The sequence below is a fragment of the Thunnus thynnus genome, chromosome 2, assembly GCF_963924715.1.
Source record: "Thunnus thynnus chromosome 2, fThuThy2.1, whole genome shotgun sequence".
Classification (NCBI taxonomy): Eukaryota; Metazoa; Chordata; class Actinopteri; order Scombriformes; family Scombridae; genus Thunnus; species Thunnus thynnus.
In genome coordinates, this window is record NC_089518.1 from 39,874,068 (window position 1) to 39,889,663 (window position 15,596).

General features: G+C 40.0%; 2 protein-coding genes across 5 annotated transcripts in view; both read left to right on the plus strand.

The window, feature by feature from the left end:
• Window positions 1-4,988, plus strand: part of c5 (complement component 5) — a 40,542-nt gene extending 35,554 nt beyond the window's left edge. Inside the window, exons 36-42 of one of the 2 annotated variants that reach the window (XM_067574622.1) lie at window positions 12-86; window positions 983-1,088; window positions 2,749-2,832; window positions 2,939-3,028; window positions 3,796-3,888; window positions 4,468-4,606; window positions 4,690-4,988. In XM_067574622.1, the coding sequence (XP_067430723.1) occupies window positions 12-86; window positions 983-1,088; window positions 2,749-2,832; window positions 2,939-3,028; window positions 3,796-3,888; window positions 4,468-4,606; window positions 4,690-4,831 (729 nt within the window). In that variant the 3' untranslated portion in view covers window positions 4,832-4,988. Of the gene's footprint in view, window positions 1-11; window positions 87-916; window positions 962-982; window positions 1,089-2,748; window positions 2,833-2,938; window positions 3,029-3,795; window positions 3,889-4,467; window positions 4,607-4,689 lie in introns of those variants that run through there. The other variant, XM_067574630.1, reaches the window with a different exon arrangement.
• A 2,172-nt stretch (window positions 4,989-7,160) lies between these two features.
• Window positions 7,161-15,596, plus strand: part of cntrl (centriolin) — a 95,992-nt gene continuing 87,556 nt past the window's right edge. The window contains exons 1-10 of one of the 3 annotated variants that reach the window (XM_067574660.1): window positions 7,162-7,343; window positions 9,087-9,239; window positions 9,407-9,476; window positions 9,810-9,919; window positions 10,051-10,181; window positions 10,411-10,552; window positions 10,831-11,017; window positions 11,117-11,310; window positions 12,456-12,569; window positions 13,968-14,145. In XM_067574660.1, the coding sequence (XP_067430761.1) occupies window positions 9,422-9,476; window positions 9,810-9,919; window positions 10,051-10,181; window positions 10,411-10,552; window positions 10,831-11,017; window positions 11,117-11,310; window positions 12,456-12,569; window positions 13,968-14,145 (1,111 nt within the window). In that variant the 5' untranslated portion in view covers window positions 7,162-7,343; window positions 9,087-9,239; window positions 9,407-9,421. The other 2 variants (XM_067574669.1, XM_067574652.1) reach the window with 2 other exon arrangements.

Sequence of the window (15,596 nt, forward strand, 5' to 3'; positions counted from 1 at the left end):
ATGTTCTGCAGTTCAGAGATACGATGCCGCCGCTGATCTCCCACTTTGAGCAGAAAGGAACGACTGTGATCATCCAGATGGACAGCGTGAGTCACAGAAACACCACAAACACCACAAACCCTACAGAAACAATTAGGACATAAAAAAAACACTGACACTGAATTGCTTTAGTCCTCAAAGTTTCATAAAGATACAGGAATCTTCATCATTTGTCTGTTTTTTCTTGAACTTGACTTGAACTTTGATGAAGGTTGCTCCAGACATTAAAGGACAAGTTCACAATTATTCAGGTGAGTCTTAAACCAACAGTCAGAAACCCAAATGAACATTAAAGCTGCTGTAATCATTCCTCCTGTTCATACTGACCATTAGAAGATCCCTTCATAATGACCTTACAATGGAAGTGATGGAGGACAAAATCCACAGTCCTCCTTCTGAAGCTAATATGAAGCTTCAGCGTCCAAATGAGTCAAATCAAGTAGATATCTTTCAACGTTACAGTCTTTTTAGTGCCAAAGTCCCTCTTTTTGTTACTATACTTCCACCTGCAGCTCAACAGGGAAACACTGTCCGAGGAAACACAAAGAGGGAATTTGATGCCAAAGATTTTGGCCTCCATCACTTCCATTAAAGCACATTTGAAGGATCTTTTAATATCCAGTATGAACAGGAGGAATGATTACAGACACCTGACTGCTGCTTTAACACACACTCGAGTCCTTTAAAGACTTCTTAGTGTGTTCAAGGACACTCTGACATCTGAGAATCGACTATCCACCAAAAAACTTTGCATTGAGAATCTTTGGATAATGTGGATTTGGTTTGATTTATTGATTTAGACACAATCCTTAAACAGAAAGTCAAGTCATGTAAAAATTTTTAAATCTCACCTGATAACTTCCTGTCTGGTTGCTAGGTTCCCTCTGATAACTTCCTGTCTGGTTGCTAGGTTCCCTCTGATAACTTCCTGTCTGGTTGCTAGGTTCCCTCTGATAACTTCCTGTGTGTCGGTTTCCGGACCCGGACCGGGTTCAGGGTGGGCGGAGTCAGCGAGTCCCTGTTCAGCGTCTTTGAGCCTCAGGACAAAGGTGAGAGACAGAGCCTGCTGTGCATCCTGGGGCTTGTAGTCTTTATCAGGTCTGTTTGTAGTCTTAAGCCTGCAGTGTGTTCGCGTGATCAGAGAAGCTTCTGGAAACATCGGAGTGAAAACATCTGAAAACTGGCTTTTTGATTTGTGGACTTTGTTTTTGTCCCACATGATGAGATGAAAGGAGGAACTGTGGTCAGTCAGTTATGGACAACATCTCTGATGTATGGAAGACAAGTAATGCCAGCACAATATGATAACTGATAAAAAGTTAGGGATGACAAATCAATAAAAGTACACATGATAAAACTAAATTATGACTTACTAAGTCAAAGTTGTGACATTTTAAATCAAGAGACACTAACTCAATACATGACTTTTTAAATCTGGACTATATAAGTCGTAATAAGACACCACTAAATCAAAATGTTTACTTTTTAGTTCATTTAAAGAGACGCAAGGTAAAATGTTTTATTACTGAGTCAAAATTATGACCTAGTAAGTCAAAATGTACCATCTCATAATGTGTAGATGCTTCCTCTTGTTAGCAGAGTCACATGTTTCAGAGACTGGGACGCGATGGTTAGCGTAGCTTAGCACAAAGACTGGAAGCAGGGGGAAACTGCTAGCGTCGCTCCATCTAAACAGAATCAGAGTCAGTTTCACATACAAGGAATTTGCCTCAGTGTTGTGTCAAAACATACACAAAAATCAAGTAATCATGAATAATATAAAATAGGAATTTACAATAAAAATATGTAAAATATATTCTAAGTGAAAAGAGCTGTTACAAGTTTAAAATGTACAAAATACTGAGCAGAAACCAGACTGAGAGTCTGCAGCCGTGCTGGCAGCTCTGTGAGTCTGAATGTGAACCTCAGCATGCTAACATGTTGATGTTTAGCAGATATAATATTTACCATATTCTCTACATGTTAACATTTGCTAATTAGCACTAAACACAAAGTAAAGCTGAGGCTGATGGGAATGTCATTAGTGTTGCAGGTATTTGGTATTTTTGACCAGTTGATGGCGCTAGATGTGAAGTCAGAGGATCAAAGTCATAAAGATTCAACCTGAGGGGAACATGAACATGTGAAACTTATTTCATCTAATAGATATTTCAGTCTGAACTGATGTTGACACAGTATCGACTTTTTTAAAAGCATAAGTATCACAGCAAGATGTTTCAATGCATCGCTTCACCACACCAAAAGTCATGTGACCGACCCGAACGAGGCCTCGTTACGTCACAGTCGTATCAGAGAGGGGTCACACTGGTTCGGATATCTAAAAACAGAGCTGTTGACTCTGTTTAAAAGTCTGTTTTCAAAGTAAAGACTTTATTGAACAAAATAACAATAATGAAAACTGACTAACTGTTTCATCTCAGTCTCAGATTGAATCCTTACAGGTGCAACAGCAATAGTTGCTCAGCAGAAACAGAAGCAGTGAACCATTTTCAACACTTTGATTCAGATCTTCAGACAGCTTTGTTTCTTCATCACTAGTCTGAACCAACGGACCAACACTGCCACCAGCATGGATGAACTTTCACATCCTGGACTTATCTCAGTACTGGAGAAACAAGATGGTTCATCTAAAACACTGGATTTAGTTTTCTTTAAATTTGGTGAAATTATAAATCTTTTCTCTTCCAGGAAGTATGTGCACCAAGCAGTTCTCCTACCAGGAGCAGAAGCTGCAGCGCCTCTGTGTGGGTGACCAGTGTCAGTGCATGACAGGTAACGTCTGCCTCTGATTGGCTGAGATCAGCTGTCACTCACATCATGTGTTAAATATGTTGTATGTTAATAAAGTTTTTTGTTTTGTCTGCGTGTTGTTATTCAGCTGCGTGTGCCGCCTACAGAGGAAAACTCGACTTGACTCTGACAATAGACAAACGCACCGAGGAGACCTGCAAGCCTAACATCAAATATGGTGAGAAGAAAATTCAAATACTAAAGCAGAACTGTGGTCATTTAGTCATTTAGTCATTTAGTCATTTAATCTTTTAGTCGTTCAGTCATTCAGTCCGTCATCTCCATCAGATCACACCTCGCAAGAGACAGAAAAACAAGAATAATGGTCCAAATGTGAGCAGCAGGTGCAGATGTCCTGAGTTTTAGTGTCTAGTACGGGTCAAACTACAAAAACACTGGATCCTACATTTCCCATAGTGCAACTGGATAATGTCGTTCATAGAAAAAAAAGACAAAATAGACAAATTATATATATATATATATATATAATAATTAAACATAAACACAACAATAATAATAACAATAAAAGAAGAATAAAGACAGAAAAAGGTTGATAAATATGTAAGAATTTAGTTGATATTAGAGAAAAATGAAAAATAGAAAATAATGAACTGAATTGGTCCAAATCATATTTAATAAAGGTTAACTGTAGAAAGGCTTTTTAAAAGAATAACAATAATAAAATAAAGTGATAAAATTGACTACATGTTCTATAATCTTATCTGAGTTCTTTTCTAAATACAATATAATATCTTTGAAATGTTGTGTGTCATAAAGTAAACTAACCGCCGGGGTTTATGGGAAACCAGTGTCCTTATCTAAACACATGGAGTGAACATGCTGCTGAGGAACTTCTGGATGTTTTGTTATTGATGTTATTACATGTTATTAGCATCATTCTGATGAGGTTTTATCAACCTGAAGCTTCTGTGTTTTCACATGCAGCCTATAGGGTGAACGTGAAGTCAATAACAGCAGAAGGAGACTTTACGACCTTCACAGCCACCGTAGCTGAAGTCCTGAAGAACACAGATAAAGGTGAGACGTGTTTGATTACTGTTATCTCGCACATTTTACTACATTTTATGTTATATTACATCACATTAGATCACATTTTATTACATTAAATTTCCTTAAAGCCTCTATAACATATATTTCTCTCCTCCTCAGTCTGATCTATGTAGTAACATGTTGGTTATGAAGCTACAGGAGCTTTACGGAGCTTTATAGTGAGTTTCAGCTCATTGTTTATCTGTCCGGCTGCAACTTCACTGTTCTGGTTCACTCTCAGCGTCTCATAGCGTCTAACAGACACAGTTAGCTTGTTGTTAGCTAACTAGCTGGTGAACATAGAGGAACATTTAGCAGCTAAAGAGCCAGATATTTCCCTCAGGAGTTGGTAGAGAGCAGAAACAGCTAAAAGGGAGTGAATATTGGACTCCACATGAATGATAATGTTGCTCCATATTGGTAACAAGTTCAACATGTCAACTTAAAAGCTGCTGATGTGTCAGAGTTAACGCTCACTGCTTGTTTCTGATGGAGACTAAACATCAGTTAATGCAGCTTTGACTTCACATCGTGTTAAATCTCCTTCTGTCGTCTCATCTTTCGCAGCGTTTGACGCGGTGACTACAGGTACGGAGGTGGAGCTGGTAAAAAAGATCACCTGCAGCTCCGTGGACGTCCAGCAGAACAAGCAGTACCTGGTGATGGGATCCAGCGGGTCAGAGGTCACACTGGGTCGAAGCGTAAAGTCAGTGTCTTTCTGCAGCTCTCTTACATGTTCTTCCTGCTGGGTTTGACTCTGACCTGTCGCATCGTGTTTGTGTTTCATAGATATCGTTTTCCTCTGGACTCGGAGGCCGTGGTGGAGCTGTTGCCGACAGACTGTAGTTCTCCTGATTGTTTAGACCACATTTCCGTGCTGGACGAGTTCGCTCTGGAGCTGCAGTTATCCGGCTGCCCTGACGCATCCTAACTCTGCAACAGCCCACAGTTTAAATTTAACAATGAGGAAACACTGCTTTATGTTTGTTTGGACATTTTATTAGCTCGCTGTTTAAATGTAAATGTTATTTCCCCTTTTTCCAAATTGTGCCATAATTTTATGATCTGCCAATAAAGGTCAAATAAAACCTGTGTCCTCTGATACATAATAAAACTCCACATTTCAGAGGGAAATATTGTACTTTCTACTCCACTACATTTATTTGACAGCTTTAGTTACTTTTCAGATGAAGATTTGACACAATGGATAATATATCAAGCTTTTAAAATACAACACATTGTTAAAGATGAAACCAGTGGTTTCCAACCTTTTTGTCTTTTGACGTCTTACAAAAAGCAGTGTGTAGTCGGGGTCACATTTCACATGTCTATGAGTTGTTAACAGCTCCACCAAATAGTGATTTTTCCCTCTAAACTTCTCACATGCTTTCATTTCAATAAATGTTCAAATGATCCAATATTTCAGCAAAAATCAAAGATTAGAGAAAAAGTCCAAAAACTGAAAACAGATTTGTGTATCAGAACTTTGTTTTTTCTTCTTTCCTCTCCCATTAATCATCTCACCACCCCTCAGATTTATCTGCTGACCCTTTGGAGGGGCCCGACCCCTAGGTTGGGAACCACTGGACTAAACTAGCTAACTGTATATAAAGTAGTGTAAACTAGCTCCACCTCCAGCAGCTACAACAGTAACATGCTGCTCTAACACTGATGCTTCACTATTAATAATCTAATGATGTCATATATAATAATATATCAGTCAGAGGGACCAAACCACTACTTTTACTGCAATACTTGAACTACATCAAGCTCATAATACTTATGTACTTTTACTGCAATACTTGAACTACATCAAGCTCATAATACTTATGTACTTTTACTGCAATACTTTAACTACATCAAGCTCATAATACTTATGTACTTTTACTGCAATACTTTAACTACATCAAGCTCATAATACTTATGTACTTTTACTGTAGTAGGATTTTTCATGCAGGACTTTTACTTCTAATGGAGTATTTTTACTTTGCTGTACTGGTATTTTTACTGCAGTAAAGGATCTGTGGACTTTCTTCCATTTAAGGGAAATCTTAATGCTACAGAAACCTGAAGAAACATGAAGCATATTTGTTGAATTTGTCAGAGTGATGAAGACTTCAGACTTTTTCAGACAGGTTTTCTTTTTACTTTGTTTTTTCAAAGCTCTGTATGGGCTTTAATCAAGCTGTACACAACATTTCATAAATGTGTGTGAAGTGAATGAAAAACAGAATTTAAAAAGTGAAACCTGCAACACAATTAAATGTATGATTTGTTTTTTTAAGTTTACATCAAGCTGAGCTTGATTTGACTCCACTGAGCACACAGAGGTCAAGACTTTGTTTTCTTGTTTTTATAAGAATTTGGGGGTTTTTGGACTTAAGATTCTACAATTAAAACTAAATATTTTTTACATTCTGATTCTAATATATGTTAGACTCATTGTGTGTAAATTGACTGTTTTGAAACAGCAGGTGAGCTTTTATGTTAAGAAATAGAATGTATTTAAAATATGAAAATCCAAGTGATTTTTATAAAAAGTTGGGGTTTTATTGGTGTCAACATGTTCTGGGGGTGGGACTGGGGGAATCGGACTATTTTTAAATTCCTGACAACGTTTTACTTTTCAAGTGGAAGAAACAATAAATATGAACAACTTAAAAGTCACACAGGTTTATTTCACTGCCTCATAATTGTGATATAACTACAAATGACTCCATAACTGCGTACAGAAGTGCATTGCATTCACCAGAGAAAAGGATAATCTATTGGAGGTTATTATAACTTGACTAATTATGACTTAAGTATCTCATAATTACGACAAAAGATTATTGCGAGATATTTTCTCCTAATTATGAGATAGTAAGTCATAATTATGAAATAAGATTATAAATTGAATTGAATTAAATAGGAAAAGGAGAAAAAGTAACTTTGACGAACCAGAAACTATACTTTCCTTGCTGCCTTCAGGTGCTGTCGGACATATGATAACTATCAGTTAAGCGATCGCTAAACATGGATGTGATCGATCCATAAAACGCGATACTTTTAAGAACAATCCAAGGATTATATATTATGAATAAAAGAGAGTTGATATCCGTTATGTTCTTTATTCAAAGAGCCACCGGGTAGCTGATAGATAACCCAAGGCTAACTGCTTGTGTTAGTGTATAGTTAAAAAATACGAGCTTGTGAGGGAGCCCTGAACGCATCAGCCCACCTGCACAGTAAACTGTCGTTTGAAGGATTGTTCTGGAAACGTCATTGTTTCGGTTTCTCTGTGCTGCTGTTCAATAAACGTTTGTCGTGTTTTCAAGTGACAAACGTGTTTTTTGTTTACTTGACGACAGCTAACGTTACTTAAACCGCTTTGTATCCGCGGGTTTCCATGGAGACGGAGGATTAACTAACCCAGCCGGCCGCCGTCAGCGCACCGGGACGAGGTAACGGTACCGAAAAACAACCAGTCAGGTTGTCACGTCTCCATCACCGGCGGCGATGAGCCCAGTTTGACCAGTTAGTGTCGGTTCACCAGCTGACTTTTAAAGTTACCGCGAGTTGAAGGCGTCGGGTTGCTATGGTGACCAGAGACTGACATGCTAGCCAGGCTAAAGCTAACTATCAGATAACATTTAACTTATTTACACACACACACACACACACACACACTGAGGACAGGAGCTCAGTTACTGTGAGAGCAGCCCAGTCTGCCCAGTACGACGGTTTACTGGTTAGTTAAGTTAATGTTAGCTGGCTCGCTTCTTGACGACTAGTTAAACTCGATAACTATTCACTATATCTACAGCTACTAGTGTTAAAGGACACGTTAAAGCAGCAGTCAGGTGTCTGTAATCATTCCTCCTGTTCATACTGGATATTAAAAGATCATTTAAAGTCTGTGTGAAGCTTCTCTTCAGCTTCAGCAGTCTGAGTTCAGAAGATATCTGACACATTTACAGTCTTTGTGTTTCCCTGTTGAGCTGCAGGTGGAAGTATAGTAACAAAAAGAGGAACTTTGGCACTAAAAAGACTGTAACATTGAAAGATATCTACTTGATTTAACTCATTTGGACGCTGAAGCTTCATATTAGCTTCAGATCAACTTTTGTGGATTTTGTCCTCCATCACTTCCATTGTAAGGTCGTTATGAAGGGATCTTCTAATGGTCAGTATGAACAGGAGGAATGATTACAGCAAGAAAAACAGCTTTAATGTTCATTTGATGACTGTTGGTTTAAGACTCACTTGAAAAACTGTGAACTCGTCCTTTAATAAGCAGCTAAACTGAGCAGCAGTACACAGTGACCTGCTGTTACAGTGAATGATGTGACCTGAGTGGGTTTGATATGGTTAAATTATTAGTTGAAGAATCTACTGTACACTCAAATAAAAGTACTGTTACTTCATGAAAGCAAGAACTCAAGCAGACATAAAAGTGAAAATAAAGTTTGAGTCAGAATATGTCAGTAAATAGTTACTGAAATAACTACACAAGTGGAGAAAAGATGTAAACTCACTGTCTTGTTCAGTTTTATTTAATGTGAACATGACGGACATCTCTCCTAGGTTAAAGAAAGTGAACACAAACCTGCATTAATGTGTTTATTAGGGCTGCAAATACCGATTATTTTCACTATCAATCAATTATCTAATAATTATGGATTATTTTCTTGATAAATCGATTAGTTGTTTGGTCCAAAAAATGTCAGAAATGGTGAAAAATGTGGATCAATGTTCCCTAAAGTCCACGTCGACATCCTCTACTGTCTCGTTTAGTCCTCAACACAAACATATTCAGTTTACTGTCACAGAGACCAAAGAAACCAGAAAATATTCAAAACAATTCATCTAATATCAAAATATTAGGTTTACAGTTACAGTTACAGTCACTTTGTGATGAAACAGCATATAATCATCTGTTGATTAGATATGTGAGGACGAATATTACATCATTATTACACGAAGAACATCAGTTTGCTTCAGATGTTACAGTTATACTTTAGAGCTGATGTGTTTATTATTGGTCCAGATGTGAGACGCTACATCCAGCAGACGTTCACGTGTGAGAAGTTTGAACACATTTAAATACAATTAATATGAATCAGAAACCTCTGATCTGATTTCATAAATTGCAGCAGCAAACAGTCTTAAAATAGAATTTTCTGTTGATCAACTAATTGTTTCAGCTCAAAGATCCACAGTCAGACTGGAACCTGTGACATCGTGCTTCATGGTCGACATCTCAACCCCTCGGCCACAGAGTTCCTCCTGTTCACACCTACCTTAAAAAAACCTGGTTCAGCTTTATTAGCAGATACTGATGTGACCGTTAAATACAGGTGTGTTCTTCTTCTACAGCAGCCTGTCACGCTGTCACATCTGTCACGCTGTCACATCTGTCACGCTGTCACATCTGTCCAGCTGTCACATCTGTCACGCTGTCACATCTGTCACGCTGTCACATCTGTCACGCTGTCACATCTGTCCAGCTGTCACATCTGTCCAGCTGTCTGGTCCAGAGATGGAGGAGCAGAGGGAGGCGGGAGGAGGTGCAGACTCTCAGGAGAACAGAGGAGGTAAACATGTCAAATGTTTTGTTGCTTGTTTGTGTTTGAGTGAGAAAAGTATTGAGGACATGTGAAGGCTGCAGCCAATGAACGTATTGATCCCTGCAGGGAACCAATCAGAACACATGAATCTTTATCTAATCTCTCCTCTCCTCTCCTCCTCCTCTCCTCCTCCTCTCCTCCTCTTCCTCCTCTCCTCTCTCCTCTCCTCTCCTCTCCTCTCTCCTCCTCTCCTCCTCTTCCTCCTCTCCTCTCTCCTCTCCTCTCCTCTCCTCTCCTCCTCTCCTCCTCTCCTCCTCTCCTCTCTCCTCTCCTCCTCCTCCTCCTCCTCCTCCTCCTCAGGTATCAGGTATATAACAGAGGAGTTGCTGTTGAAGCTCTCTGGTTCTTCGTCTCTGGTTCTGGTTCGTTCTCTGAATCTGTCGTCATCAGCTGGAGAAAAACACATCAAGGTGAGAGCTGCTGCTGTTATCACTGTTAAAGCCTCTACTGTTATATCTATACTATTATTAGTGCAACTATTACTGCTGGTGCAGTGTGTGTGTTTTATCAGTCACTGTGAATGTGTGTGTGTGTGTGTCAGTTTATAGAGAACCTGCACAGCTGTCAGCGTCTGCAGGTTTTAAACTTGAACCACAACCTGATCCAGAGGATGGAGAGACTGAACGCTCTGACACAGCTGAGAGAGCTGCAGCTGGCCCACAACAACATCCAGTGAGACACACAATCTACCAGTTACATCCCCAGTATCCATCATTCACATATTTACTGGTGTAGCCAGGCGTTCGTCATTCCAATCACTGCACTTTTTCTTTTTCTTCATTATTTTTCTGGCGTCATTTCCTTCATCAGAAAGTTGAAAGTGTAGAGAGACAGGAAATGGGTAGAGAGAGGAGTCTGGCATGATGTGTGTGTGTGTGTGTGTGTGTGTGTGTGAGTGTAGGAGGATTGAGGGACTGGAGCTCATGTCCAGTCTGCAGCACCTGAACTTGTCCTACAACCGGATCGACCACGTCCCCGTGTGGATGGGGAGGAAACTACGCTCACTGCACACGCTTCACCTGCAACACAACCTCATCACATCAGTGAGTACAGGCTGGCTGTGTGTGTGTGTGTGTGTGTGTGTGTGTGTGTGTGTGTGTGTGTGTGTGTGTGTGTGTGTGTAAAATGTCAGAAAAATGTCTATTAGTTTCCCCAAAAGTTCATAAAAATGTGTATAAATGTTAAAATCCAAAGATATTTGTTTAAAGATTTAAAACAGACAATAGAGAAGCTGCAAGCAGAGCATGACTTTATGGTTGATGATCAGTAATCTGTGTGTGTGTGTGTGTGTGTGTGTGCGTGCGTGCGTGCGTGCGTGCAGCTGTCTGAGGTGTCCAGACTGCGTTCTCTGAGCAGCCTATCAGAGCTGTCTTTGTCAGGAAACCCCGCCTCTTCGCTACCACACTCCCGCCTCTTCCTGCTGTACCACCTGAGGACTCTGGACAGGCTGGACAACCAGCCAATCACACCAGAGGAAAGAGGACACGCCCATCAGCGCTTCCACGCCGGTACGTTGTTTCACGTCATACAAACACGCAAGAAAACGGAAAATATATGTGACGTAGGAGTGAAACAGACACGAGCGGCGTGTTGTCGTTTGTCATCAGAGGAGCTGGAGCGTCTGCAGCACCAGGTGGACAGCAGCCAATCACAGCTGAGCAGGCTGCAGAGGGAGCGGCAGGCTGCAGTGACTCGACTCCACCAGCAGGAGGAGACGAACCGAACGCTGACGGCTCAGACAGAAACACAACGACGCACACACACACTGCTGGAGCAGGAACTGCACACCAAGAACCAGCTGGTAACACACACACACACACACACACACACGCACACACACACACTGACCTCCTGACAGCAGCTGTGTTTGACCCTTGACCTCTAACATTCTCCTGTCTCTCTTCTTCTTCTGTGTTTCCTGCAGCTGTTTTCCAGAGCTCTCCTGTTTTCTTCTTCTTCTTCTCCTTCAGTGGTTTCCTCTCTGCTGAAGGTAGAGTCTCAAACATCACAGCGAGGCGCTTCGATCAATCAGCTCTTTTTATTATCAATGATTCTGCTGCCTTTTTTTCCATTAATTAAAACAATTAATGTTGACATTTGGGCTTTATATCATATTTATATTGTTTGTTTTATCTGATCTAAACCCCAAAAATTTAGTTTAATTTCGTAAGACAAAAACAAGCAGCAAATATTCACCGATAAGAAGCTGACATCAGTTATTTTTGGTATTTTGACTTACATATTTAATCTATTATGAACATTATTGCCACTTAGTGTTTTTTTACCAACTAATTCATTAACTGACAAACAATTTCAGTTCTAAATTTTATATGATGTTGATAAATATTATAATATAGTAAAAGTCTAAAAACTGTTTCAAAGAGTTTTTCATTTTGTTTGAACCTCAGAAAACCGAGCAGGTGTAACTGGGTGAAATCCTCCTCAGGTTGTTAAAAACCAGCAGCTCATCCAGTTTATGTCCGACACATGAACCCGCTTTCACTGTTACTTCCTGTTCTCTCTCTTGCTCTTTCTCTCTTCACACTTTGTCATTTAGCGCCGCCCTCCTGTCTCTCTGCTGGGCGCTGTCTGTCAGGTACTCTGAACTTAAACACTAAAACTCAATCTCCCATCATCCCTAGCTCCCTCAGACCCTCAGACTCCTGCTGTTTGTCAGCAGGTAGCTTCACACAGCCAGGCCTGACCTGTGTGTGTGTGTGTGTGTGTGTGTGACCTGCAGTGTTCAGCATGTCTGATCAATACACTGAATATTCTGACTATTTGCTGTGAATAATAATCACTGATATTGATCACAACCTTTATTAGAAACAGATAGATGATTATTTCTGACTGCTGCTGTGTGTTTTCTCCTGTTTCTGCTGTTAATGCATACTCAGGACTTCCTGTGGCTGTTTCACAGTAAAAGCGTTTTCTGTTTGTATCCAGTTGGAGCGGACGACGGCCGAGTTGACTCGAGCCTTTCACAAACTGTACGAGCTGGAGCAGGAGCTGACGTTCTACAAGATAGACGCCAAGCTCAGCCCTCTGCCCATCATACAGGTAACAAGAAAACATCAAACACATCCATCACTTCAGAAGACTTTACATTTACTTACACTCATTTCCTGAAACTTACCTTAATCCCAGCCACACACACACAAACCTGTGGTACGTGTCACAGTAGAAGATCCACACCTATACTAGAATTTCGAGGCCGATATGGATATTTGAGAGTTTAAATATTGGACATTTCCTTCCAGTAACATGGCTGTGATTGGCTGAGAGACCAATCAGCAAACATCACCTTCTTTAAACCCAAAGGAGCCCAAATGAACATTAAAGCTGTTTTTCTCGCTGTAATCATTCCTCCTGTTCATACTGACCATTAGAAGATCCCTTCATAATGACCTTACAATGGAAGTGATGGAGGACAAAATCCACAGTCCTCCTTCTGTGCAAAAATGTATTTCAAAGTTAATCTGAAGCTAATATGAAGCTTCAGCGTCCAAATGAGTCAAATCAAGTAGATATCTTTCAACGTTACAGTCTTTTTAGTGCCAAAGTTCCTCTTTTTGTTACTATACTTCCACCTGCAGCTCAACAGGGAAACACTGTCCGAGGAAACACAAAGAGGGAATTTGATGCTAAAAAGACTGTAAATGTGTCAGATATCCACTTGATATGACTAACTCAGACTGCTGAAGCTGAATAGAAGCTTCACACAGACTTTTAAATGACTGTGTGGACACACTGTGGATTTTGGCCTCCATCACTTCCATTGAAAGCACATTTGAAGAATCTTTTAATATCCAGTATGAACAGGAGTCACTCCATGCCGTCGCCCTGCTACATTTCTGACCTCCTTGTTCCTCATTCCACTTCTTGACCACTACGATCCTCAAATCTTGGCCTTTTATCCGTCCTCCACACTAACCGCAAAACAAAAAGTGACCGCACATTTGCAGTCTATTCTATTTCCCTTCCTGTTCTCATGTCTCGTTTCATTTCAGTTAGATTAACAAAATAGTGTACTTTACAATATAAAATCTAACACGGCACAGACAGAAACAGATTTGTTTTCATTTTGCATGTGTGTGTGTTTGTGGAGCACTTTGTAACTGTTTTTTAAAAAGTTCTATGTACTCACTTACTTACATTATAAACATTATTTTCTGATTGTTTTATGTCGTTATATTCTAAAGCAGAAAGGTAGAGACAAACTGAACAAAGTAGAATCTTAAAACTATTGTTATTATTATTTATATCATGACCACTTAAAATACTGGATTCTGATTGGTTTGAAAGGTGTTTATTAATATTTAGTAACCAGACACCTGTGATGTAGGTGTGTGTTAAAACTGAATGACAGCAGCAGTGAACATTAGCCAACTGGAGCTGGAACATTTGATTATCAAACAACCACATATATGAAGTGTTTTTACTCGTTTGTCTCATCAGGAAGTCGACGCTGTGGACTCTGTGGCTGAGAGTCCGTACATAGGCAAGGCTCGACACATCAGGAACACCATCACCATCTCCTCCTCCTCCCTGCAGACCCAGGAGGACTCAGACGTTCACACTGACATGGGGTCATCACGCCCCCTGCTTGAAGACTGCAGAACACAGCAGAGTACAGGTATGGACACATTTCTGCTTCTTATAACTCCCTCACTGATCCACTGTCATTGCTTTGTCACGGCAGCACTGATATAATTCACTGAATTATTAAAGACACAAAATATTTCTACAAAAAAGTAGAATGAAAAAGTGTTTAACCAAACTCCTCTGAAAGGGTTGAAAGATTTTAACCCTTATATATAATATATATATATGCATACTTCATTCTGTCATCAGTTTTCCTCTTTAACGCTCTTACATATGTTCATTTCACACTCTATCACAAATGTAATTATATACAGTAGAACCAAGGCGGCTTACATTTTTTATTATTCCCATCAAGAAGAGCAAAGAACATTAAACGTTTGTGGAGTCATATAAAGTCTGCTCACATTGGAGTTAAAAATCTAATCAATTTATTCTATTCTAATCAATTATTTATGGTAGACTTTGTCTTTCTGGATCCTCAAAGAATTTCCATTTTATATATTTAAAAAATGATTCCATACCAATCTTCAAATGTAGGCGGCGCTGGATTGATCCACTTTCTAGTGATTGATCCTCTATTTGCTGCCAAAGGGCCTGCAGCAGCTTTATATCCCTCCTCTGTCCCAAGAACAAAACGTGACCCAGATAAAGAGTCTCCATGTTTAGAGGTATTTTGAGTCTTGAACACCGCACTTAATGTTCTGTGAATGTTGTTCCACTATAAACTTGCTGTGTGGCAGTCAAAGCAGTGTTTTCATCACAGGGGAATTAGCTCAAATGGTAGAGCGCTCGTTAGCATTCGAGAGGTAGCGGGATTGATGCCCGCATTCTCCAGAGAGACTTTTAACCCTCTCTTGTGTTCAGTGGAGATGGTTATTGAATTCAGGAACACAGTTAGGCCTTTTCCATACACATGCGCTGGCTTCGCTTGACTCAGAGTGACTCAGTACATCAGCCTAGCACAACAGGGATGCGCATCTCTATCACAACAGGGATACCTGCTTGAAGATGATGCGCTTGCCTCGAGTCGGCTGTATATCACGGCTGTGACTAATGGTCAAAGTTGCACTTGTAAAACGATAGATAAACACATTTCTCGCCTTTAAGTTCTTCACTATAAAAGCTTTACGTTAGTTTGTTAGTGGAAAGCTTTTAATGTGAAGCAGCAGCAAGAAATCATCTTTTCATCTGCAGTAACTTAAAGCAGCTCCGATGTAAGATATAGTAGATATCTGAACATACAAACAGAAACACAGGATAGAAACTAAACTAGAAGCTACAGAATTACTGAGAGCTGAACAAACAGATGTTTTTAAAAACGTCTTTCTCTCTGGTCTCCACAGACATGAGTGACAGTGCAACAAAGCTTGTTTAAGGGGGAGATGGGGGGGGGGGGGTCATTAGACGTTGGCCGCATTCGGCGAGACATCACTGCAGCCCGCTTGGAGGTGGGCTGGGCGTGGGTTGGGCGTGGGTTGGATG